We start from the raw sequence: 27,322 nt of genomic DNA on the forward strand, positions 1-27,322 counted from the left end.
TCTCGTTTGCACATGTTGTACATTCCTTCAGCAGTGAAGACCCTCTTGTATGTACTTAAGTGTCTTCTTCCTTAGCCACTTCTGCAGCAGGTCATGAGAGTAAGTGCCCAGGGTTCAGTGGGAATTCCTGGTCTGAATGACAGAACAACTGATTTTGTAGAAGTATGCTTGTGGCAGCAGTTCAAATTAGCCAGTCAAAGCATGGGTTTATGTTACATTCTTTAACTTTACAGATGTATTTCAGATTGTTAATTACTTCAACATTCATTCAGAGACCTCCATCATGATGTGTTCTTCCTTCAAATATTTTTCAAAACAATTTTAGTTACTTTGGAACTTGGACTTTGTACCTCTACAGCTGACCTAGAAACATATTTCTCCAGCTGTTCTGATGGTTGCTTTGTTTTACTTTGTTTTCTGGTCTAGCACACTTCTTCAGATTTGGCTCAAACTAAATAAAGAATTCTCAAACCATGATAAAAAATATTGGGAAATAAATAGAAGAGGTCATGCCATTTCAGCACTTCAAGGAAAAAAAAATCAGTGTTTGCCTCAGAAACTACTCTTTTATTGAAAATTTTTATTTTTGTGGGAAGATGGAGAGGAGAAGCAGCAGGATAATTTTTTTATGTCAGGAATTTTAAATAAGTGAATGTTACTTTGATTTTACTTTCTTGTGCTCTTACCATCTCAGTTAGAATTTTCTCTCTCCCTCCTTGGCCCTGCTCTTCATACCCATCAATAGTGTCCCTTTCCCCTTGTTTCTTCATTTTAACAAAATCCTGGACAAGGAACTAAAAAACAACATCAGCTCAGTAACTCCACAAATTTTCCAATTCCTCTCATCTTCTGACACTATAGCACCATGTCTGCTGGTTATCACTCAGTTTCCTCTGTCTGCATGTCATAACTTTTTCTTTGCAAGATGCCTGTTATACTTCCGTGACTAGTGAGCTCTCCAAGACTTAGATGTTCTCATGTGTGCTGAGTCCTCAGCTGACCTCTAAGTAGCCAGCACATTTCTGGGAATCTTTGTCCTCAGCAAACAGGAGAAAAGTTTATTGTTAAACATCATCCTGAAATCAAATACTAAGTTGGTTGTTAATTACGAGTTGCAATTTCATCTTTCACTGTTTCGATGAAAATCCTTAAGTCTCTCTACTGTCCTTTTATGTGTTTTGAACAGTGTTAATTTTATTTTCTTTTTGCAGTCCTTTGAAAATTGCTGTGTTTTGAGTTTCTGAAGCAGGTGCCATGTTTGTAGCTGTTGTCCAGACTTGTAAATCCTCTTCTTTTCACAGTTTCACACTAACCTTTTATTCATCCAATATTCCCACAGTTTTTGACAGGATGAAGTATTTCTGCTCATTTCACATCAGGCCTTGAAAGGACAACTTTGGTTACTTCCTGCTTGGAACCAGTGGCTGTTGATTTGCTTGATTTGCTGTTTCCAGGAATTGACATGCATAAATTTTTCCCCCTCTCCCTGCGTGTAGGTTTTGCATCCTTTATTCAGATAGTGTTCCTGTTGGTTTCATTGGGAGTGCAAATATAGTTGAATGTGTAATGGCTGCAATGTTGATCTAGATTGTGGATAGGTTTTCTGCCTCTAGATTTATCTGATTTAAATACATTTGGAGTTGTAGGGAGAGGGACAGCACAGGTGTCCCATACAGCATTAAAACAGAGTCAAAAGGATGACATATATACAAATACAATTTTGTGTTCAGCTCCTTAGGAAGCACCCTGTATCTTGAAGCACCCTGTCTCTGAACCACCCTGAAATTCAAGTCTAAGTGACAAACCTGGTCTCCAAAACCTACTGTTGTGAGTGGTGTATAAGAAGAGTGGTATTTACCATTCATACACTAGTTGACCAAACAGTGATATTTGTGGTTTTCAGAAATTTAGTTGCTGATTTTACCTGATAGATTTTCTTCTGGGACTTAGTGGCACCTCTGGAGGAATGCAGGTAGGTTTTATTAAAGGGAAAGTGACCTTCCTGTTACCAGGAGAATAAATCTGCTATGAAGAGCACTATCCAGAAAAAAAGGTTTAACTAATATTTGAAGAGTGCTTTTGTGTTATTCCACACTCAGCCCCTGCCAGTCTATTATTGAACTTGTTATTGAATCTATTATTGATATTTATTGAATATAAATATTTCTTTATTCACAATAATCCTTCTTTCAAGTACCAACATGAACTCTTTGCTGTCACATGTAGCTTCTTACCACTTACCAGGTTCCTCGAGCACAGAAATGGGATATGTGAGTTTCTTGAAGAAGGAGCTTCAGTTGTGTAGTTGCTAATTAGTTTTTCTCCTTCCACAGGGAGAAAGAGGCTTGCCGGGACTTCAGGGTGTGATTGGGTTTCCTGGAATGCAAGGACCTGAAGGTCCCCCTGGGCCACCAGGGCTTAAGGTAAGAACTTCAGCTTTAGTGTTCCAAACAATCAGATTTCCCTAAATTGTTGTCCCAAGAAAAGATAAAGCTTTCTCTTTTACTTTTCAGGGTGATACTGGAGAACCAGGACTGCCAGGAACAAAGGGAACAAGAGTGAGTTCTGTCTTACTTTCTTGCAATTCTGATGTCTTTGGGTTTGGCTGCCTTCAAGTGCAAGAGGAAGTCTCTGAGTTAATGAATGACATCCTCTTGAACTGCACAATAATTTCAAAATTCTCACTTTTATCTTTGAATTTCTTGCTGCATTGGACAGCCAGTGCTTTTATTAATTTGCATTGTTACCTGATACTTATCACTGTGTCAACAGTACTGGTTTTAGTATGCCTCTGATATCTTTCTGACATACCAAAAGGCTTTTTTCCAGCTTCAGAACGAACCAACCTTATTTCCTCTTGCAAAATTCTCCTTTATATTTGCCATCTACCCTTGAAGCACTCCAGCAGAGAAGCTGACACAGTCATGAGCACATATGTGCTGAAAAGATACAGAGCAAATTAAAGCCAGGGACAAAGATTTCTTAACTTTGCTAGAAGAGGCTCTGAGTATCTGTGATCTTCCTGTTGTCATTTCTGTTAAATGAGGCACTTAAATAGCTCTTTTTAGTATATTATATTGGCCAGGGCCATACCTGTTTTTGATGTGCCAAGCTCTTTCTGAGAATTTTCATGTTTCCTAATGTCATGATAAAAGAGGATTCAAATGACTTGGCTAGTAGTGATGTACACATTTTCAGCTATACCTTCTTGCTCACAGATTCTCAAAATGCATTTCAGTTTTGTTCTCAATTTGCCTGCAGTTGCTGCAGCAAATGGAATTTACTGAATTAGCTGCAGTTTATGAGGTGTTACAGAGAGGATATTCTGATAGATCAAGAAATCCATATTTCAGTCCATGATGTTCATGTTGACCTGGGGTATCCTGAATGTTAATGTAAATTGGCACCTGCTAGCAAATGTATTTGTTTGCTGCAGAGTCAGTAAAATGTATTTTAGCAATTATGAAGTTTGAAAGAAGCAAATACACTGTCTGAGCTCAGGATTCCCATACATCTTTTCTGCTTCATAATACAAGTTTTAGGAAATGCTGCATGGATAAGTAAGATGATAGGATGAAAATTATGTGCCAGCTTAAATGCCTGATTCATTACACTGAAAAGCTATTCAAGGAGAAAGAATTATCTTAGCCTGGTAGGATTTTTGATAATAAGAATGAATTGATACACTCAAGAGTATGAAAGACAGAGAAGCATCTTTATGGTGTGTTAACATTATCTTCTGCTATGAAGGGATGCCTACAATAAATGTCATTTTGGGAACAATGTTTCTGAGAAGGGAACACCTGTGAATTCCCTTTTACCTCTACATGAGGCTCTGATCTAGTTCTTACTGCTTAAAAAGTTAAAGACATATAAAAGGTTACTTTCAGTTATTCATTACTGAGGTGACATATTTAAGAGGTTTTGAAGATTAGAGCTATTTTGTCAAGGAAGTTTAAGTGCTTCTGATTTTTGCTGTCAGCACTGGAGATGCAAATTGGGCTGCAGCTTGTCCTTGCTGTTTTGTGGATTTGTCATTTCACTTTGTGTTTTTCTCAATTGCAGGGCCCCCCAGGAGTATCAGGCTTCCCAGGAAACCCAGGCCTTCCTGTATGTATGAAATATATGTGTTTTTACAAGCAACATCAAACTTCTAGTTGTGACATCTGATCTGGATTATTCCTAATATTGCTAATTTCTTCACTTTCTCTTCATGTAGGGCATTCCGGGACAAGATGGCCCTCCTGGTCCACCTGGCATTCCAGGATGTAATGGCACAAAGGTGACATTTACATATATTTATAACAGCATCTTTGTGTTGAAATGAAACCATCCTTCATGTATATGTTCCCTAAACAAAACCAATTTGTCTGTTCCACTTAGGGTGAAAGAGGTCCAGTAGGTCCCCCAGGTTTACCAGGACTGACTGGAAGTATAGTAAGTAGATTCTTTCCTGCTTGATTCACTTTTTTTTAAGACTGACTCTTGAAATGCAAATATAACTATAGAAAATGATACTGAGTTTAAGACATAATGTATACAACATTAAGGAGCAATAACATCAAATATGTCTGTTTTGTTCACAGGGACCTCCAGGACCTCCTGGAATGAAGGTACATTTTACTCTTAAAATATTTCTATCCTGCTTCTTACAATAAGAATTTGTGTGATCTCTACAGCCTTTAAGACTAGCAGCAGTCTTTACTTAAGGTCTGAAAAGTTGTATTGCCTTGTTTCACTTTGTACTCTGTTTTGCAACCCCACTAAATAAGGACAGTGGGGTTGACTTCCCCACTTAATAACAATTGAACACACGTGTTGTTCCTTGCAGGTTTTTAAAGGGTAAGTATTATATGGATTACAACAGAAGTAGTACATGTCATTAATTATGCATAAACACTCTGGTGGCCACCCAATTGTGTATAAAGATTTATATAGGTTTTATGATTCAAACATTTGGTTTTATATTGGCATTTGATGTATCTAAAAAGTTTCACACAGATAATTTTTGTGGAAGAAGGTCCTATTTCCCACAATATGAGACATACTAGACATTTTTTATAAAGACAAAAACATCAAACTAACTAACTAGGTATCTGAGTGCATTTTGTGAACTGAAGAATGAAGCATTAAATGACATCTAAAAACCTTTTGTCTTTAAAATGAACAGATATTATCTGGAACTGTAAGCTAAATATAAGTCTAAAAGTAATCTTAAATTTGTAATGCCATGACAACCCAAGTTATTAAAATGTCCATTTCTCTTACTCTCACATGGAAAGAACTGACTCATTCTAGAAACACTGAAGTCCTCAGATGCTTCTTCCCTAGGCATGTATGCATAGGTACAGAACTGAAATAAAATCACTTACGATATTGTAACTTTGTACAAAAACACAGGAAAAATAGGATTTTTACTCGCAAAAGACGGGACATAAAGAAATGGATGGTGATCAGAATAGTTTTCTAAAGAAAGACTATGTGTATTCCTTTCCTGAAGAAAAAGAACGCCATAAATGGCCTTTATGTCAAAATTAGGTGTAAGCATGAAGATCTCAGTGGGGGAAAGAGATTGTGAGGTTACCACTTCTCTCAGCAGCCAGGCCAGATTATCCAGTTGTGTGGTGACACTGTAGCAGTGATAGATTTCATGGTAAAATCATTCCAGCTACCCATTACAATAGAGGAAATAAGGTATGAAGATAGTTTTGGAACTGGAATCTCTTCAGGCTTCTTTAGAGTACATTTAGCAATTAAGGTCTTAACTTTTAATATCTCTATGTTTCAGCTGAATTAAGAGAAATAAGGTGATTTTTTAAAGTCAGCTTTCCAAATGATTCCAAAGTATGTGTAGCTACAATTTTCCCTTCCTGGTGAGTTTGAATGTATTAGAATTCATGTTCAAGACTTACTTTTTTCCTTTCTTATTACAGGGAGATCCAGGTGACGTGATTGGTCTTATAAGTCCTGGTGTGCTAAAAGGTGAAAAAGGATTTCCTGGCCAACCTGGACTGCCTGTGAGTAAAAATGATGTTTGAATAAGAGTGAGTTTCAATTAAAATTGTATCAGTATTGTGGAATTACCATATAAGTATCACTTTCTTATTACGCCATCTGAATTTTTCATAGGGTCCACCCGGAGCTTCAGGGTTTCAGGGACCAATGGGACCAATGGGTCCTCCAGGAGAGCCAGTAAGTTTCCTTTCATGCTGATCTGCACTTCACTTAGAGATCTTTATTGCAGGAGTTTTCTGGAAGGTGTGTGGTTGGGATTTGGGAAAGATAAGGTGTGGTTCCAGACTTCATGTTCAACCTTCTGAATTCTACCATGGCAGAAATTCCTGGGCAACATGGGTTTTCAGTAGCAGCTGCTCCTATGGTCCTCTTCTCTTCTTGCACTCTTGGAGGGTATTTTTGTGGGGGAGAGACTGTAACTCTCCTTGGTCATCCTTTCCTCTCTTCCCCAATTTAGTTTATAGAATATAGACTGTATACCAAGCATCCAGATCAAAATCCAAACTTTTGCTGAGGTTATTCTTGTGGGTAGCAGCACTGAGCATTAACTGTGGAAGCACATTATCATCTATCTGTTATTATAATAATTAATGAGATATCTCAGATTCTCTTTGTTACTATTTTTTTTATTTTAAGTTGCAAATTATGCACAGCAAGAACAAAATGAAATTACGTAATAATTAATGAGATATCTCTGATTCTCTTTGTTACTATTTTTTATTTTAAGTTGCAAATTATGCACAGCAAGAACAAAATTAAATTACTGGGTTTAATGAAAAGATCTGCCTTTTTGCTGTTTTCATAGAATAAGACATTATTCCACTTAGTGTGCTCTATACATGTGGATGCTAAAATATATTGTCTTGTAGGGTCCCCCAGGGCCACCAGGACTTCCAGGCGAGAAGGTAAGACTCTTTAATACAAATATTAAGTCCATTTGCTTATTTATTTTGCATTCCAGATCCTCAAAACTCTGGAAACTAGTGGTCCTAAAGGTGTGGGGTTTTTTTATACTTTGGGACCTATTTCTGTGTCTTAATGAACATCATAAAGAGAAAAATTTTACCGCTTTTTTTTTCAAATTTGTCTAGCCATGTTATCTCACTTAATTGAATCAGTAGTAATTACAGCATTCTCTAGTTATTTGAATTAATTTTTACATTTTCATGTCAACATTTTCACTAAGTGTTGGGTAAAAGAGCATATTGACAATAAAATTATCTGATGAATTTCAATCTAGTTTTTCACCAGTTGCTGTGACACAGGGCTTAAAAAACAGCAGGGGAGTTAGGGCATGATTATTTATTTGTTTCACACATGCATTTAAAAGACATATTCTGTCTTTTACATTCTCCCTTAGCATTTGACAAATATGTAATACCTTCATGTGTTTATATATATGCATGTATGCATGGCAGAAAAAAATTGACTAAGTGTGTGTAATTTACATTTTCAGGGCTACATGGGCTTGGGCTTTCAGGGTCCCAAAGGTGAAAAGGTAGGTCTCTTGTAAACTTCTAGAGAACAACTGCCAGAAATATTCTTGATACTTAGCTTTAAATAAAGAAAACCCTTGAAATCAATCAATGGAGAAAAATCAATGCTGTGATTTTTGGAAGACATGAGTAAATCTGTGACTTACACCTAAATGAACAAAAGTCATGAGCAGCTACAGACTTTTTAAATGGTGATGTTATACCTGACTTTAATTTAGGTCATCATCCTGTTTTCCAGCTGTGCCTGGAAAGCTGCTTTAATTTGAAGTGGGCAGATCTGGAAACATTTACTCTGTATATTAGGACTTACCATGAGATTTTTAAAAAATCAATTTAGTTCTAAGGGATGAGATTTAATGTGCTGTTCAGAATGGTCAGAATTAATTGTTGTAGGACTCTGAGGTCTGTCTGCCTTTTTTTGCTTTGGTAATGCACACATTTGAAGCAGATCTTTCCGTTGTCCCCTTTTATTGTGTTTTGACACAACCAGGAAGAGGTTTCAGAGCACGCAGAGTGGTTTACTTTTGAGTGAATCTAAGCCAAGAGATGTGCTCCAGGATCCCATTTATTCTCTTAATCAGCATCAAATGGGAGGTAATACATGTCAGCTTTAATCTGTTACCTCTCACACTGAGAGGTCTAGGCTAAAGTGCCTTATGTTGTGTTTCTGGGAGCCAAGAACTGCATGCATTCAAGGGCTATTCAGTAAATTCATAATGTGTCTGAGCACTTCTCCAGAAGCTTTGCATGAGTGTCATTGACAGAGGGCTTTTGCAGTATAAGTATATTATATTACTTAGGTAGGACATTTTTTTTAAACCTCCTGATTAATAGATTTTAAGTCAATATTCCTAATGGATAGAATTTTTGCAACATGACACACTGTTGAAATTAATTTTTTACCATGAAATTTATTTAAAAATATTGGAGAAGATGACATAAAAGTGTGTGGAGATTTCCTGGACTCCTCAGGTTTGTCTTTAGCAAAAGATAAGTGGTGTTGCTGTGCATTACTGCTTGACAGAAATTTATGGAGGCTTTTCAGAGGTGTTTTACTGTTAAAGATAGAGCTTTTACACTATAGAAGGAGATGAGGCTCCGACCCTGCAATGGCAACATGCATACTAAAAAATCATCCACAGTTATCATCTTGAAGTTGGCCTTTATGGACCTCCATAAAGCTTTTGGAGCACTGTAAACTTTGGGTAACTTTTTCCTTTAGCCGTTGACTTCCTGTACCTGACCTCTTTCCTCCTAATTTCCTTCCTCCTGAAGGAGGCACTATAAAACTTCGGTGCTATTGGTGTAATTATTTGGATATGTTTGTGATATTTGGTTAATCAATCTTGACATTAAGAGCAGATTCAGAGGTCTTTCTTCAGGGCAGTCTGTGTTGGCAGCCAGTTACACAGTAGTGACTTCTGTAACCCTTTGTCTTGCTAATTTTGCTGAAAAAAGAATTTTTAAAGAAACCATTTAGCTATATTAGTAAAAGCAAGTGATAGTTCTCTTTAATGTTACTGATCTTAGCCATATTTGATCTCAGTGTCGTTCTGTTTTCAATGGAAAATTCTGGATTTGCTATTGACAGGGAGAACAAGGAGTAAGGGGCCCCCCAGGACCCCCAGGACCAGCACCTCATATGAAAGAAAAAGGGAGTGAAATCATAAAGGGAGAAAAGGTGAGATGTTAAATGATTAAACTTCTTGTACTTTTCATTAAAGTATAATCCATAGGAATTAGCAAATAGAAATGAAACAGGAAAAAGAAAATACAAAGTCACCTAGAGCAAACTTGTCAAAAATTTCTGCCTGTTTTACTTTATGGAGGAGTTTTAATTTTCATTCCAGAAGTCTCCCTAAAAAAATGCACAATAGATGTTAAATTCCTCAATAATTGCATAAATAAGTAAGCAGCAAATGACTTTCTGAGGAAGGAGGATTGGTAAGGATAGGATATTGTAAAAATATTCAGAAGGTTAGAATTTATAGAAATACTCAACTTTTCATACACATATTCATGAAATCTTAGTAATGAATTTATCAATTACTGAATTAAGCAGTCGAAGCAGTATATACTAGTAAACAAACTAGCTTAATGGATTCACATATGATGTTTGTCTGAATTCTTGCACATTGTACTATTAGGCATAGTTCTTGAAATGGAGATCAGGATTAAATGTGCTTTTGCTGAAATGAAGAATTATTTACAACTTAAATGAATAATGTTCAAGTTTTTGTTTACTAATTTACATGTTTTAATAATTTCATAGGGCGATCCAGGTGAAAAGGGCGAAAAGGGAATTCCAGTGAGTATTGAGTTATTTTTTTACTATAATAAAAATTGTAAAGACCTTGATAATAGCACTGAATATCTTTATACCTATTAGTTAAAAGCAAATTTACTTAGGAATTTGGTAGTATTTTTAATATCGTGAGTATTTACTTTCCAGGGGGTGCCAGGTTCAGGTTTCAAAGGAGACAGGGGTGACCCTGGGCAGCCTGGTCCACGTGTAAGTATACTCAATTTTATCAATATCATAATTGCTGTTAGTGTTCTGTTTCTGTTAGCTAACTAAACTTAGTAACCATTAGTTAAACAGAAAATTTGCTGTTTTTCAAACAAGCAAGTTTTGCTGTAGGACAGGTGTACAATCAAGGCAGTAGTAACATACAGTAATGTTAGTATGTAACATTTCAGTTAACTAAAGAAGTTTAGCTTGCAGTGCTGAAGGTGAAGGCAGAACTCCCATTAATCCAAACTGAAGAAAGATTAAGTCATTCCAGAATGGAAGAAAACGCAAAGAAAAATAATCACTCTGTAGGAGTGCTAAATGGAACATGTTGAATTTATTTCCAATACTCTCATATGCAGTTGACAAAGCAAGCCTGCTTAGCCTGAAGGTAGAGATTAGTATAAAGAAAATGAAAGGAGCACAAAATTTAGGTGACTGAAATCCTTTTGCTTGCTGGTTTCTAGCCTGGCTGTAGATGCTTGAGGACATAAGGTCTGTTACATTTGTCTGATCTGAGCCATATCATAGTCTCATCCATGACTCCATGAGTCATGCTGTATCTTTCATAGCTGAGCAGGTAGCAAAACTGTACTTTTTTTTTTACACTCAAATGTATCTAAAGTGTTCTAAGTAATTCTATGTTTCTTGAGGTGTGGGTCTTGATAAACTGTTAGGCCCAGCACATCTATAGGCATTTGATTGTACTTCAATCTGAAAAAGAAAAATATCCCTTTCTACTATGCTTCAAAGCCAGATGTTCTGTTAACTTTTCAGTAAAGTTATGTGATGGAATTATTTTTTCTATCATATATGTATCATTATTCTTATTGTAAATGCAGTCTTGAGGCTGGAGGAATGGAGATATGTTGGCTTAGAGCTTTTTGAGGAAACCAGAGCATCTGAATTTATCAAAAGTACAATTTACAGTTTCTGAAGAGCTCCCTCAACTAAGTTTCCAAGATATTTTATATATAATTTTTCAGGAAATCATAGCTACTTCTGAAATTAAGCTGGGCCTTGAAAGATCAACAGATGTTACAATCTGATATTCAATGAAATTTTATAGTTCAGTGAAACTAAACCATATGATTAATTCTGATCACAGTGTATATTTGAAGACTCTCTTGACTTTGCAGATCAAAGTTTTAATTAATCATTAAAAATTACTTGTAACCCTTCATTATAAGAGACCAAAGCTACACACCTCAATGGTGGTGGCCTGTTCACATTTTTTCTATAATTTTTGTCCTTCGATTGCATTAAGACAAAATCTTTATACCTAAACTGATGGGATTATTTTTAGACTGAATTACATGCACTGTTCCTTTGTGTATTAAGTGCCTACATTTCCTTGGGTTTATGGGACAAATTCATGTTGCTTATGCTGCACATAAAATCTAAGCACTGGGACACCAAATGAAAGCAAGCCTCCAGCGGATCAGGCTACAAGCTGATGTCCCAGTCCTTTTGTGGTGCAGAGGAAGAGGAAGGAAAAATGCTGAAAAGTAGGTTTGCCCATCTAGATAATTTATCACATAACTGTTGACTACTTCAAGGGAATCTTATCCCCTTTGTAGGTTGACACAGTGGACTAATAGTTGTAATTTTACTCTGGAGGAGGGAATTTTGACTTCTAGCATATCATCTGCCTTATGATTTGGATTTCAGTGTGAAGGAAGTGGGTTTACCACTGTATGACCACACAGTCTGATAGAGGGCCAGTCTCCAACCCTTCTGCTGAAACTGAACCACTGAATATCTATGCACCAATGTCTTGTGAAGTTGAAGAGCCTATATAGAGAAAGGGATTGTTGTGAAGGAAAAAGTGGGATCTGGTTCCAGTTTCTTGTTCTGTAGATTTATTTTGCCTTGAAGACACTGTGACAGGGAAATCTATGTTATTTCTGAATCTGGGAATGGATTTGCAGGATTTTATTTAATTTGGCATCTTGGAGGGGGTGGGGTAATACAAGCACTAGGCATGTTCACCATTTGTACCCTCTACTCTGTTAGCTGAATTAGCACACTTTGATTGATGCATTGCAATAGTGATAATTTTGTTCTAGTATTCCACCCACTGTATTTAGAAATTGCGTGTATGTGGTTGTCTGTTAAAGCAGAGTGGAACTTGGTGTTTTACAGGGCAAGCCTGGAAAAGATGGTGAACCAGGACTGAAAGGAGAACCTGTATGTATATTACTCATTTTCCAGTACTGTTATATTTAAAACAAAGAACTGTCTGTGTGTTATAGATAGTTGATATTTTCTAGCCTTCTGAATTGTTTATTTGAAGTAGTTGCTTTAAGTGAATTTGTGACTTCTAAAATTTTTAAACTTTGGTGCTGCCACAGCTAAGATCCACCTACATTTGTCTCTTCTGGTTTCACTGCCTTCTCCACACAGGGTTTGCCAGGAGGGTTTGGGATTCCAGGACGACCTGGGGAGCCTGGCACAAAGGTGAGTAGTAACAGCTTTTGCTTCCCTTCACACAGAATGAGTTAATAGCTTTTGTGGTGTGTTCACTGAGTGCATTAAAGCAGTGAATGCACATAAAGCAATATTAATTGAATGTTGCTAAGCTGTATGTCATCATTCAGAGACTGTGAGAAGTAAAAATGAAGGTATCCCCAATTTAGTTCTCCTATCTGTGTTGATTAATGCAGGCTTTATTTTCACAAGCTCTTTGTCCACCCAGCAAAAATATAAGTGTACTTCCCTAAAACCTCCAGTTTCTCTTCAAATAGTGCAAACCAGTACAGGTTTGCAAAGTAATTACTACTGCTGGTTAATACAGCATTCTGGGTACATACCATGTGGATGTTTTTTGAATCTGTATCAAAGTGTTCATTTGTTGAGGGAATCTGATTTTGTTGGCAAAAAAATCTGATCTGGATTTAAAACATAAATATTATTTTGATTCAGGGTGACAAAGGGGAGCGAGGTTATCCAGGACCTCCAGGAAGAGTAAGTAAAATAATTTTTTATTTAATTTTAAACTTAAAATAAATTAAATTTTATGAAAGTCAAAGTGCTCAAACAATAAAGAAAAAAAGAGATACTGTGTATAGTCTCATCTTGTTCTCTTCAGAACAAGAGAGTCATGTCCATATTTTTGCTTAATGAAAGCAAAAGTTGGGTGCAGTTCTTTAAAGTATGTTTGAATTTTGGGAAAGGAACCCTCAAAGAATATGAATTTCAAGTGTTTTGGACTGTGAATATTATAAGCATTGCTAATCAGTAGACAGTACCCAAAAGACAGTTCAAAAGAGTAAATCTGCCAGTTTCAGGGTTGTGATTTAACCCAGCTGGGAGCTAAGCACTAGACAGCCTCTCACACACTCACTGTCCCTCCTCAACATGGGGTGGGAAGGAGAATTGGAAAAAGGTAAAATCCATTAGATAAGAACAAGTTATTAATAAAAATAGAGTTACAAATAGTAGTAATCAGGAAGAAATGGGAGATAACAAGAAGAGAGAGAGAGGAATGAGACCTGAGGAAAACAAGTGATGCACAGTGCAGTTGCTCTCTGCTTGCTGACCAATGTCCAGTGAGTCCGGGCAGAGATTGGCCGTTATACACAAGAAGAAACCAGGGGAGCAATTTATAATTTTTTTAACACTTCAAATAAAAAATTGGGTTAGTCAGGAACAAATAGATGGCTGGTGGTGCTGTTTCCCAACTATGGGAACAAATGCCCAATATCTGCTAATTTGGCTTGGAAAATTGTACATACTTCCTGAATTTTATATATTGTAAATATTAGCATCCTATGTATTGAGCTCAGATCAATGTTAGCAAAAATTGGCTACATAATATTTTAAAATAAAAGGTAATGCAAACCTAATGGATCAGTTCTTATACCATGTTAAGGTTTTCTGTCATCATTCTTTTTGAGGAAGATAATAGAAGAGCTCTCCACTTAATCCTTAAATCGATATGAAGGCATTTGAGTAGAATAGGAAATATTTATTTTCTCTGGTAATTCCTCAGCAGCTGCAATCCTCTCACTTGCTGAAATTGCAAGTATAATCAAAACTGCTGAAAATTGTCAATAAAACTACAATGGCCTCTGTACCATCAGATGAAGATGGGGAGATATGATTGCTCAGTTGCATGTTTCTAGTCTTTGTCCTGTAATTTAGATGATAGATGCTGGACCAATAGATACCTTTGGTGAAAAAGGAGACCCTGGAGTTTCAGGTTTGCCTGGACTGAAAGGTCAAAAAGGTGAAAAAGGTATGTATTTTGTCTTGTCTTTTTAATTGAGTTATACTTCCAGTTTTCTCACTGAAGGAAATTAAAATTGTACTGTCTTTGCTCAGTGTAATGTTCCAGTTATTTAATTGTTTTCAGGTTATCATATTTTGCAATAGCTTGTGGTTCTCAACATAACTAAGATTGCCTTTGGGCTACAGATGAAAAAATTATAAGCTGAGATCAGTTTTTAAGGCAGTTAAATAATTTAGTGAGATTATCTAAGAAGTATGGAAATCAACATGAATGTAAGGAGGGTAATTAATGCAGAGAATCTTGAGACTCCTTTGTAAAAGTCAGTAGCTAATTTTTTATCCTAGGATTGGCTTGCATATTTTAAAAAAGTCTTCAGTAAACAGAGAAAATCAAGGATTTCCCTTCCCATTTTCCCCATTACAGACCTTTGCCAATTCAAGAAAAATCACTGGGGAAGTTGACACACAGCAGGACCTTTTCTCTGAATGTATTTCTTGAAGATATATATAGATTATTTAACTCCACATTTGATTCTGAATGTGAACATGCATGAATATGAGTTTCAACTATATCTCCTTAAAGTTCACTTTCACTGGCATTGCAGAATTCATTGCCTAATTGAAACCTTCTCTTTCTAAAGGCTTCCCTGGTGCACAAGGAATCCCAGGACCTCCAGGTAGGAAATGTTAACTACTGATTTTTTCACATTTGTCATGTGCTCTTGGGTGAACAGTCCTGAGGGATATTCTCCTTACCTGCTTTCAGTTACTGCCTGACTTTCTGAACACCCAAGCCCTGACCTCTCCAGGTCCTAATCATCTCTGCAGACCCTTCCTCTAGATTGCATTTCCCATGTCTCTGATGTGATCCACCCTTGTTCTTTCTGTTCTGCTCTGACAACTTTGCTGTAATGGAAAGTGTAGTGCGGGGTCTGTCAGAGAGCCCAGAGAGGATGGCCCCCTCGGGCAGGAAGAGTTGTTAACTGGGAATGTGTGTGAGTGTGTGCACACACAGCTGAGTGTGTATGCTCATATCTTTGTCTGGCTCTCACTTCAGCTCTCTATGTGTTTGTGTAAGTATAATAAAAAAGGGTTTGTAGGAGGAAATAATACTTATAATCAAAGTCATTCCTGAAGGCTTCCTATTTTTTTGACTGTGTCACTTGGTCTAATAAAAATTATTTCTTTTGCCTACAAAATTTGCCTTTTTCAGGGCCTTAACATCTTCCCATCCATGGTAACACTGCTTTTATGTATATAAGTACATGTACATGTGTTTGACCTGCACCATGATATTTGCTTTTTAAAAATTAGGCAAATCATCTCTGGAGACCTGACACTTAAAACACATCCTGCAGTGATACTACCATTACCTTCCTTGCTTTCATTTTCTATCTTGGCAGTGAGCTAAATATGAAATTAATGTGAGCCAGGGTCAGATAGTTTCCAGGAAATTTTTCACAGGTTAGGGAGAAGATGCTATATACCACAAGCTGTAATGATAGCTCTTGGTCTGTAATTACCCTACAGAGATTGAGCTTTGTGTGACTTCTGTATCTTCCTGCAGTGTTGCAGATGACTCAAAATGTTTTAATGGTCAAGTGCAGTGATGACCTGTGAACTGAAAGTCATTAAAATATGAAGACCTGTGTGACTGTACAAATAGCTAAAAGGAGATCTTAAGCAGGGGTTTTGGTAGTTGTTTATCTGCTTCTCTTTATTGGCTGTTTTTCACTTACTATTCTTGCAAAGCATTTTCTTTTTATCATTCCTTAAATCTGCTAGCATTGTTGAGTACTTATTTTTTGAAGTTATCAAACGTGCACTCCCTTTCTAGGTGTGTTCTAGATTTGGTTTGTTATGAAGTAAGGAAGTGTGCAATAGTTTCTAGGTGGAAGAGCTAAGTTAACTCCAGTGTTCCCACTATTTACTACTATTTAAAAATGTGTCCAACTACTAAATCTCAGAAAAGCCCTTGATACAGATGAGGTGTGTTTGTCTAGGGACCTAACAGAAGTTAGTTTCTCTCAACTGTAGTGAGTATACAAACCCCATTTTTTTATAAGTCACCAGTAGTTCAAATTCAGTCCCTTTTTTCTTTTGCATTAACATTTTGCCATTTCTCTCCAAAACCCTGTGAAAGTTAATGTGTTGATAATGTTGCTGTCTTTTCACTTGTCATTTTTACATGTGTGTTTGACTCTGTCCAAAGGTCGACCAGTTCCAGACAGGGTAGGATCACCTGGTGTCCCTGGAGAGAGAGGTGAAAAAGGTGAAAAGGGTTCTCCTGGCTTCCCTTCACCTGGAAGCCCTGGAAGAGATGGTTTCCCAGGTCCCCCTGGGTTACCTGGCCCACCAGGACCTCCAGGCAAAACAGGTAGGTGAAGCCCTTGGTTGCTTTTCACCTTGAAGACTCATAATGCACATTAAAAAAAAAAAAAGAAGAGACAAGATTATAAAAGCTATTATCAGAATGCATCTGTGTCATGGAAGAAACATATCTGAATTGCTGATGAACCAAGTAAAAGCTGTTGCACAGTGTAGGAAGCCACTTGTTTCCTTACTGGGAAAGGACAAGGATCCTTTGCTAAATAAATATTTCAAAAATTTCTACAAAATTCATTGTTAATTATTAGAATATAACCAAACAATTGATCTTAATTCACACTAATTTGTTCTGTGTCCTGTTGTGCCAATGTAGTGATATTTGTATATTTTCAATTTAAAAAGTATCAGATACTAATACTGTTCTTAGCATAAAATATAGCTGTTTAGTGTGATGATTTTCAAGTCTGCAGTACCAGTCTGTGTAACAGATTGAAGAGGTGTGAGAACTGCTGTGTGAGGTACTAGTTTGCCAGAAGATTTTATTTTAAAACAAAATTATCTTAGAGGAGAATGGGGTCATAGAAACCTTAAAGATCATCTGGTTCCAGCCCCAACACAGGCAAGAGTGCCACCTACTAGATCAAGGTAAACACCTGCTTTATGGAATAAATGAAAAGCCAGTAATAACATGAAAAGCAAATAACAGCATCAGTAGTAATGATAACAACATTGCACACATTTTTTTAGGTTGTGATAAAGAAATTGTAAAGAGAAAAATGTTTCTGCAGTGAAGCAATAACCAAGTACATGTGGAAGTGGTTTATGCTAAATAGTTCCTTAAAACTAATGTTTTAATTCATAGAAAACTTGTACTATAGGTGATACTGATATTGTGAGTTAAATTACCATTCCAACATCAGGAATGGTATCTCTATTGCAATAGTTAAGGTACTTTAAAGGTATTGAAAGAAACACTATTCTCTATGGAATTCCTAAACCAAAGATAGTTTGTTCAAAAACAGGGAAAGATGCCTGTTTGTGTTGTTGCTGTGTTTGCCAGTGAAGAAGTGCAAAATCCAGCATGTAGAATATGGAATTAAATGGCTAAATCTTACATTTTCCTAAAAATTTATATTTTTCATACAAATTATTGTCATTGCTTAATTCTACTCCTTCCCCAGATATTTCTTTAGCCTTCTTCAAGTACATAATGGGAAGCAATTCTTTTTTATTTAACTTGTTTTCCAAACTTGATATTAGCATTTTGGCTACTGGCTTTGGCCAAAATGATGTCACATTATGTTGGGTCAGATCCTGCATCATATCATCAAACAGAACAAGCACTATTTATGTTCTTATATCAAGCCTGATAAATATTCTCATTTGTTACCTATTTCAGATCCTAACATATGAAGTTTGTTGTTTTCAGGAAGCCTGATCAGTGTGAAGAAGTTAAATAGATATTGACAAGCTGCTCTTACCTAGAAAGTTTCTTAAAATGTTGAAAAAGAAAAGTCAGGGTACAAAAAAAAACTTTTTAATGAATTTCTTCTGAACATCAATAATCTCCATTCTCTTCAGGGTCAAACATCAGTTTTTCATCGCTCGTGATACTTTTCCAAGACAAAACTTAAAATGAAAATAGATTTTAGGTTGAAATGGTTTGTAACCTTATTATGGCAGAGCCTGTCTTTTCTCTGTAATTCTCAGGGTTTCTGAGATAAGCAGTGTATATGGAATAAGAATACAGAATCCCAGTTACATTTTTCCAAGTAAATCCAATAAAGGAGTAAAATGCTATCCTGAGTTACCACTTCTCATAGGTAACATTTCGGGTATGATATAAATGCAACCCTTTAATGGAGACTTGCACTTGTCAAAACAATATTCTTTATTGCAATTTCATTTCAGATGGAATTGATCAGTGCCAGCAGGGAGAACCTGGTGCACCAGGTAGTCCTGGACTTCCAGGGAGAGATGGATTTCCAGGAGAGATGGGAGAGAAAGGTAACATTTTAAAGTGATTGTATTGTAATGCTTAGTAGCCTTGAGCTTGGATATGTAAAGAGCAAATTAGGGTGGATTGAGAGAAAGTGTACTCAAAGTTAGTTAAATAGTTCATGGACATGGAAGAGGTTTCTTGACTCTCTGGTGAGTAAAGAAGGATGTTGTGTTTTGAACGGTGTGATACGAACTTCTCTTGGCCTGCTCATTGCTGGGAAGTGATAAAGGATGGCCCAAGGGTGCAAGAGGAGCGGAAAGGGTTCAGTATGGCCCTGTGCAGTGTAAATGGAGCTGTTCAAGGCAATTCAGGGTGTGAATTCTGAGATGCAGATTTAAAGAGGGGCCAGATGAGTTGAGAATGAAAATGGTTCATGAATCATTGCCATGAGTGTAATTGAAAATAAAATTTTAACATCTATAGACAGCCTTAGGTTGGACATTAGGAAGAAGTTCTTCACGGAAGGGGTGATTGGGCATTGGAATGGGCTGCCCAGAGAGATGATGGAGTCACCATCCCTGGAGGTGTTTAAGAAAAGGCTGGATGCGGCACTGAGTGCCATGGTCTGTTGGCGTGGTGGTATTTGGTCATAGGCTGGACTCAATGATGGAAAAGGTCTTTTCTGACCTAATTGTGAGATTCTGTAAATAGGACTGTCAACCATGTGTTTTAGCAGCATCGACTAAATGAACATTTGAAAAAAAGTGCTGCACTCATTTTTATGGTGGTTGCTCCTTTCTAATCTCATTCTCTTCACTGTTTGTTTTTTTTTTTTTTTTCAAAATTATAGTGACTATAGAAGTTATCGTTTTTCTGCTTTAATAATTTTATTTTCTCTTTACCCACTAAGTATTCCTTTTCTTCTTTTTGATCCTCTTCAGTCTGGTCCCCTTTTAACCATTCTTTTAAATATTAATCTTAGGATAAGACTTAGGTTGATTTTCGTGCCATTCCTTTAAAAAATTTAAAGAATTTTGAACATAAACTTGCTGATATTTTCTCCTTGAAGCATGGAATTAGAAGTAGTAATTTATTTAAATATTAAAATTACATTTGCCCTGAATCCACCTGCTTGCCGTTGTCTTCAATCTTTTTGTTGTTATTCATGTCCTTTGTTGTTTTCTTTTTTCAGGTGAAAAAGGTGAAGCCTGTACCTTGTGTGATAAAGTAGGACCTCCTGGACTTCCAGGACCTCAAGGGCCACCAGGACCATCAGGTAAAAACTCCTTAATCACCCAAGAATGAGCTAAATTGTAGGCTAAATTCTAAAAAATGCAGCATGCATAAAAAAATTAATTACATTTTGTCCCACTAATCAAATTGTTTGTGAAACTAATGAAAGGACTAATGAAAGGAGAGTGGCATATTCCTATTTTTGGCCTGATTCCAAATTTCAAATACAATCAACTAGAATTACCAGGGAAGCAGAAGCTGGCCACAATGAAGGGTCTTTGCAAATTGTGACTTAAATATTTTCACAGTGAGAAATAATGTGGGAACCATTTGCCTATGTGCCCAGGCTTGACAGCAACCCGTACATTTGTTTCCAATTGCAGCACTAAATTCTGTGGCCCAAAAATAAAATTATTTTTTGCTACCATATAAGAGAAGTACCACGTGCCAAAAATTATACTATACTTAATGTTTGTTCTAGTGCTGTTCAGAAAAATGAATGTGGTTTAGTTAGTTTCAGTTCTGCATTGATTACATGAATTGGTAAATTCATTCCTAAGTCAAATGAATCATCAACTTCCAAGTTTATCAATGCAGGCTTGCAACACAAGTGCATGAATCAAGACAGCTTCACTGGCTTTAGCAGCATGATGCTGGTATTACTGGGAATGGAATGAGACACTTCCCAAGGGATCACAAAGAATCATATACAATGAGCTATTTGTGTGTAATATATTTTTTGCAATATATTATATTTTGTGTAATAATTTTTGTCTCTCTGAAAAGGTTTTCCAGGACAAGCAGGTTTCAAGGGTGACAGAGGCTTACCTGGACTTGATGGCCTTCCAGGGGTGCCTGTAAGTAATGCCTTGCTAAATAATTTACTACATGTCCTGCTAGGCATGTGATCAAAACACGTCATGATTAGTGTATCAGTGTGGTTGTGTAACAGTTCTGTTTAAAAACAAACAACCCCCGCCCCCCAAACAGTGCACTGATATGATAACATTAGGGTTAATTATGCCTAATAAAATAACATAAGAAGAAGTGGGTTTGAACTGTAAGAGCTAAAATAGAGCTGTCAGATATTGGTTATACTTCTGAATTTATCCATCATAAGAACTTGGTGGGACACATGACCTTCTGCCTGAGCAAGCTAAGCAGTGGAGCTGGGTAAAGATCAGGATTTCTCGGGATGCAAGTATTCCCTGACCTTCTGAATTGTTCCAATAACGTTTTGCTGCTGAGTACAAATATATTGAGAGAGAGACAGTGCCATCTAGTGTAGTTTAAGCAACCTAATGTTAGCATGCAGCACACTGGCAGTTTTGCTGAATTTTGAATCATAGAATAAGAGAAAATGCTGAGTTGGGAGGGGCTTATCAGGATCATTGGGTCCAACTCCTGGTCCTGTGAAGAGCATCCCAAACATCATGCTATGTGCCTGAGAGAGTTGTCCAAATGCTTCTTGAACTCCATCAGGCTGTTGTTGTGTCCACTTCCCTGGGGAGCCTGTTCCAGTGCTCAGCCACCCTCTGGATGTAAAATCTTTTCCTGATATCCAACCTAAACCTCCTCTGACTTAGCTTCATGGTGTTTCCTCAATTCCTGTCACTGTTGACAAGAGAGATCAGTGCCTGCCCCTCCTCGTCCCATCATGCAGAAGTTGTAGACAGATATGAGCTGAGCTCCCCTCAGTCTCCTCTTCTCTAGGCTGAACAAATCAAGTGACACCAGCCATTCCTCATAAAAGCTTCCCCTGCAGACTCTTGACCATTCTCATGGCCTTCCTCTGGATGCTTCCCAATAGTTTAATCTTATTTTTATATTGTGGCACCAAAACCAGTATTCAAGGTGAGGCTGCCCCAGCTCAGAGCAGAGCAGGACAATCCCCTCCCTTGCCCAGCTGGCCATGCTGTGCCTGATGCCCACCAGGACAGGGTTGGCCCTCCTGGCTGCCAGGGCACTGCTGGCTCATGTTCAACTTGTCATTGACCAGGACTCCCAGGTCCCTTTCCACAGCACTCCTCTCTAGCCTCTCATTCTTTGGTCTATCCACACGCTCAGGATTGCCCCATCCCATGTGCAGAATCTGACACTTGGCCCCTGTGCTGGTGATTGCCCATCTCTCTGATTTGTTTCTCTCTGCAGGGCCTTTCTGCCCCGAAGGGAGCTGACAGCTCCTCTCAGTTTATTGTCACTGGCAAACTCACTTAGTGTTCCTTCAAGTCCTGCATCCAGGTTGTTAATGAAGATTTTGGGAAGTGTCTGCAGTATGTTCTGTAAAACACAATTAGTAAACAGGAAAGTTAAACAATTTTGAAGAAATAAAGCAAAGCTGTGAAAGTGGGTAGCATCCTAATAAGATTACTTGTAAATTATGTTGAGGCAGCACAACATGACTCTCAGTAAGGCCAGAAAGCAGAACAGCTGTAAGTGTAATATTTGTCTAAAATGTAGCACACATGACTCCTCGATGAGCAGTGTACTACCACAGCTACATTTGACCTTGTCAGAGTCCATTTAGGTGCCCCTATGGACACTGAGGTTTGCTGTGAAAACCTACCTCAGCACACATGTTCCTGTAACATAATGTGGGTTTTGACAGCATTCCTACTGTGAGTAGACTGAGTCTTCCCAGACCTCTTCTCCCCAAAGCTGCCTGTTTCCTTACAGCTGATCCTTTCTGGCAACATAACTTCTCAGTGACATTCCTGTGCACTGGCTTCATCACACACTGGGGTTACACGAGCTCCCTCTATCACCAGTGGTGAGAGAGAGGTACCTTCAGAAGTAAAAAAAAAAAACAACAAACCACCTGTATGAATTCATTACTCAAGGAATCTATTTCTCTCCCTGAAGTATAAATAAAGCCTTGTTGCCGGAATTCAGCCAATGAAAGTTGACTAAGATGAATTCTTTATCTATTGCCACCACAATAAATTGTATTACCCAGTGGCTGAATGTACTATAATATCAATGGGATCCATGAAAGAAACTGTGGGGGAAAAATGAAAAACATTCTAATATATTTAAGCTTTTTTGTTGTCTGTCATTTGTTCTTGGCACATGTTTTGCCACACCTTTATATTTTACTTTTATTGCCTCGTAAGTGCTATTCATGGCTTTAATCAGACAAGGACTGGCTGCAGTTCTGAATGCTTTTAAACTTGTTTTGCTCTGCAAAGTTCAGCCAGGTGGTGATCCAGCATATAATTTAACTTGGAAAAACTACATAGGGGCCAGCCTTGCAAGCTGACATTGCTTACAGCCATGCCAAAACATCAGAGTCTAATTCAGAACACTCCAGTGCTAATGAAAAGATTACCATTGACCATGTTCTGGTTCAGGCTGAAGTAGAGGGCACACTTGAGCTGTACATAGTGGATATTGCCCATGAAGTTTGTGTTTTACTACCCTAATGATAGCTCTGAGTCACTAGAAATTATAAGAGACTGTTCCCGTAAGAAAAGTTCATTCAAGTCCTAGAAAATATGTAGGGGAAAAATTGAAATTCTGGAAATCCTGTAGGCATAACATTAGGTAGGTAATTTCTTTCCAGAGGAAGTTACAAAACTATTTTCTGAGCACATGCATTATATTCTGATATTACCAACTGACTGTGTCAGCTGTTCAAAGTCGATGAATATTAATAATGATGAATATTAATAATGATTGAACACATGTATTCACATCCGCTGAATGTTATTTATAAACTACCTAAGGGAGAAGCTTTCTGCTTCCAAGACTGCTGTGTCTTGGAAAATATTCTCATTTGACCTCCTCAGTCAATGACTTGGTAGTTCCCTTAATTTGGATTTGCAATTCAGTTTTTGGAAGCCTGCGTTCTTTTATAGTTGAAGGGTTTGTAGGGCAGCTGATGACATCTGAATTTATGAAATTTCAGGGTCCCCCCGGCACTCCAGGACTTATGGGCAGCCCTGGGCCAAAAGGAGAACCTGGAGATTTTACTTACGATTCTATTCTGAAAGGTGAAAAGGGAGATCCTGGTTTCCCAGGACAACCAGGCACTCCTGGAAGAGAAGGAAGACCAGGAAAAGATGGATTTCCAGGTCCCCAGGGTCCAAAAGGAACACCGGTATGTTTGTTTCTTTATGTTTACATATTATCCTACTGTGAGTTTATTTATGTTTACTTACTGTGCTATACATTCTGTCTTTCAGATCAGAATGCTTTTGTGCCCTATACATGCTTTATGTTTATTGGCCTCATTTATTTTTCCACATCTATTCTTTACCATGAGTAGTACATTCTTCCTCAAAAGACGATTCCATTTTCACTGGAAGTAGTGAGGAAGACAGTTCTTCAACAACAGACTATTTCAGAGCTAGGTTTTTCAGACCATTTTTTACATGTTGTGCAAATAAGTAATATGACTCAAATGCATTCAGCGTGGCTTGTTACTTTCAGGACTATAGAGAAAAGGTTCAAACATGGATAGTAGTTTTATTCCTTTCTGCCTTTCTCACAGCTTCATAGTGAGAACTAGTGTGAATGATTTAGCTGATATTTGGAGATGATTGGACAAATGCAGTTATCCAAGTAGAAATTGTGAAGACAAGATTCAACTCTGCTCTAGCATATTTCTCTTCTTGTGGAAACAAATACTTCAAAATCTGGCACTGATAGAGTTCAGCTGGATATGGAGCTGAATGTGAAGCTCATCTCTGCTCCCAGATCCACTACTGGAAACATGGCCTGCATGTTACAGTTAGCTGCATTGCTAGATGTGATCTCCATGTGCTATTCCACATGGAACCTTGTTCTGTTTCCATTGAACTCAGTAGAAAAAAATCCACTTTCTTCAGCATTACAGATTCCTGTGCTAAATCCCAGTTGCAAAATATTCAGAGGGGATGATGTGTTCTGTCTTGCCAGCCAGGCAAGAAGTACACTTATACTTTCCAAAAATTAGGGTACAGCTGGCTTGAAAGGAGAACGTGGTCCCCCTGGCCAACCTGGATTCCCTGGAGTGCGTGGTGAAAGAGGTTTTCCTGGCCCTCCTGGGATAGGTGCTGCAGGATTACCTGGTGAAAAAGGAGACAGAGGCTTTGCTGGAACCCCGGGTTTACCAGGACTTCCAGGTAATGCTATAATGTGTTAAAAAAAATCTTAAAAAAATTTAAGTTGTGCCCTTTAAATGGTACAGCCTAGAGGATCATCAGAATTTAAGCCCGAAATAAAAAGACTTCCTCATTTGAGTCAGTGCTCGCTTTCACCAGTGTACTTGCAAATTTTAGCGGGCAGTTTTCTTGAAGGATTTGCTGGGCAAAATGGGATGGTTTAGGTTCATCCTAGTTCTTGATGAAGCTTCTACCAAAAAAACTTCATAACAAGTCACTTATAATGGTATGGATGAACTGATAATGCTGTCAAGGTAGCAGCCCCTTGTTTTATTTAATCAGTTCCTGTACTCTAATACAACTTTACATTTACAGGAGCAAAGGGTGAAGCAGGACGAACTATATCGCTCCCTGGACCTCCTGGGGCAGATGGCCTTCCTGGGCCACCTGGTTTCCCTGGACCCCAAGGTACAGCAGTCTGTTAATCTTTGATTATCAGGATGGTTCTGTTCCCCAGAAGTTAACCTTTGTGTTAACGTTTGTCTTGTTTTTATTTGCAAAGGTGACAAAGGGAATCCTGGGCTTCCAGGTAGACCTGGCCTACCAGGAGAAAAAGGTGCTGTTGGGCAGCCAGGTATAGGGTTCCCTGGACCTCCAGGTCCCAAAGGTAAGATAAAGCTATCCATCTAAGAGAGCTGGTGTAACAGAAGTGTGGATGGAGGCCTAGGCCTGCACTGTCATCTAGCCATAGCTGCATGGGATTTGGGAGGTGCAGCTGAGGAAACTCCCTTGCAAAAGTCAGCCAGCAGCACAGTGAGCATTCTGTCAATAGAGTTCAGCTGCACACTTGCTTTGTGTGGTGCAGTGGTGCACCTACAGACAGTGTCACAGCTACTGCCAGAATGGAAAGTGATACAGTACAGCATCTTATATTGCAGCAACTGAGGTTGCTGAGGTGAGATGACCCTTCTGAGAGATGAAAAATACTGCATGTAGTTGGTCCAAATAATATGCTGATGTAACTGTAACAGCTGTGCGCCAGAGCTTACAGCTCTGCTGGGTCCCAGACAGCTGAGAGTAGTTTGGTTACAATTCCAGCTTACTCAACATGTGTAGTCTTCCCTCCATGGCCATTGTCAGGATATGCAAGTAGCTTAGAGGGAGTCTAAATGTTTTGGATTTTTTGAAGATGTATTTCACAGTACTGCTGCTCATTTAGAACTAGATGATTGAACTTTCAGCAGCCACTTTAATCACCAAAATTCTTTTGTGTCTTTGTTATTCTTTCTTACGATTTCACACACGAATGAACTGGGAGGGTCAGAAATTTAATAAGGAGAAAGGGCATATTTTTCTCTGTAACCATGTCTGGTTCCTCTGAGAGTGCATTGGGACCTGAACAGAAAAGGCCCATTATATCTGTAAAAGAAGTGCTGTATGCACTTTGATGCCAGATGAAAGAAATGACACATTAAATATATTTCTTTAAAGGTCCCTTCCATGAACTTAGCTCTGCCCAATGACATTCTAGGGTCTTAGCCTAAAAGCTGGATCTCTGCCTGCTTTGTCTGAATTTGTTGAACGTGTGCTGATGTTGACTGAGTGCTATCTTTAATGGATTTGCAGAGTGTTGTAGGTATTCTTTCTTGCATTCCCAAGGTGCAGTTCATGGGCTAGCTCTGGGTTAGAAGCCTTCTGTATGAAACCCTCAGCAGGACACGTAAAATGTGTCACAAGACATATACTGCACAAAAGGTGTTGATTCACAGGTGGGCTTTTTTGTGCATCCCTCAGTCTGATGCCCCACACATTAGATTGCCTTTTCTGAAGAAGACTTTGGGAGCCCAGTTTTGCAGGATGTTTCTCACAAGGGAGATGGGAGATGAGCCCACAATTTATTTAAGAAGAGACATTCAGCATTTATTTCTTCTGGGTGGTTGTTTCTCATCAGAAGCCAACTGCTGCGCAAAAGTCAGTGCTTGAATTTTTGTTGGGACATTTGCTTACTGGCACACCTAGAAGTTTGACTACCCAGATCTTTAACAGGTCTCTGTGAATAGTTCAGTTTAGAGGCTTAAAGAAACAGCAGAGGTCACTTACAGATAGAGAGAGTAATGATGAGACTGTTGTTTTGTTTTGCTTTCTTTTCTAGGTTTCCAAGGTCAGCCTGGCTCACCTGGTCTGCCAGGAACCCCGGGAACCCCTGGTCTGGATGGTTTGCCAGGAGTTCCAGGTTTACAAGGCCAAAAGGTAGATGTCAGCTGCTGATACTGTTATCTGTGACTCCCCATATTGATAGGAACATGGGCAAGGAAAAACTTTAAAAGTTGGCCAAACTGCCTTTCATTTTATGTTTGCCACTGTGCACACAAGGGGACAGAGCAGATGCATAAATGCTTGGCATTAACACTTTTAAAGAGCTTACAGCTCTCCCCTGAAGTCATACATAAGCTCTATACTGATGATTTAAGTACATTTA

The 27,322-nt window shown here is 38.1% G+C and overlaps 1 protein-coding gene across 1 annotated transcript in view; it reads left to right on the forward strand.

Moving 5' to 3' along the window:
- The window catches only part of COL4A1 (collagen type IV alpha 1 chain), a 121,417-nt gene that overhangs the window by 65,374 nt on the left and 28,721 nt on the right, over positions 1-27,322 (forward strand). Inside the window, exons 3-29 of the mRNA XM_041472308.1 lie at positions 2,334-2,423; positions 2,514-2,558; positions 4,066-4,110; positions 4,220-4,282; positions 4,384-4,437; positions 4,587-4,613; positions 5,934-6,017; positions 6,130-6,192; positions 6,885-6,920; positions 7,472-7,513; positions 9,103-9,192; positions 9,784-9,819; positions 9,964-10,023; positions 12,169-12,213; positions 12,430-12,483; positions 12,949-12,990; positions 14,170-14,263; positions 14,898-14,933; positions 16,469-16,633; positions 18,496-18,591; positions 19,719-19,802; positions 20,546-20,616; positions 23,667-23,858; positions 24,696-24,864; positions 25,219-25,311; positions 25,406-25,510; positions 26,996-27,093. Coding sequence (XP_041328242.1) covers positions 2,334-2,423; positions 2,514-2,558; positions 4,066-4,110; positions 4,220-4,282; positions 4,384-4,437; positions 4,587-4,613; positions 5,934-6,017; positions 6,130-6,192; positions 6,885-6,920; positions 7,472-7,513; positions 9,103-9,192; positions 9,784-9,819; positions 9,964-10,023; positions 12,169-12,213; positions 12,430-12,483; positions 12,949-12,990; positions 14,170-14,263; positions 14,898-14,933; positions 16,469-16,633; positions 18,496-18,591; positions 19,719-19,802; positions 20,546-20,616; positions 23,667-23,858; positions 24,696-24,864; positions 25,219-25,311; positions 25,406-25,510; positions 26,996-27,093 — 2,079 coding nt within the window. The remainder of the gene's footprint in view (positions 1-2,333; positions 2,424-2,513; positions 2,559-4,065; positions 4,111-4,219; positions 4,283-4,383; positions 4,438-4,586; positions 4,614-5,933; positions 6,018-6,129; positions 6,193-6,884; positions 6,921-7,471; positions 7,514-9,102; positions 9,193-9,783; positions 9,820-9,963; positions 10,024-12,168; positions 12,214-12,429; positions 12,484-12,948; positions 12,991-14,169; positions 14,264-14,897; positions 14,934-16,468; positions 16,634-18,495; positions 18,592-19,718; positions 19,803-20,545; positions 20,617-23,666; positions 23,859-24,695; positions 24,865-25,218; positions 25,312-25,405; positions 25,511-26,995; positions 27,094-27,322) is intronic.

The sequence above is a fragment of the Pyrgilauda ruficollis genome, unplaced genomic scaffold (genome assembly GCF_017590135.1).
Source record: "Pyrgilauda ruficollis isolate IOZ18807 unplaced genomic scaffold, ASM1759013v1 scaffold29, whole genome shotgun sequence".
NCBI lineage: Eukaryota > Metazoa > Chordata > Aves > Passeriformes > Passeridae > Pyrgilauda > Pyrgilauda ruficollis.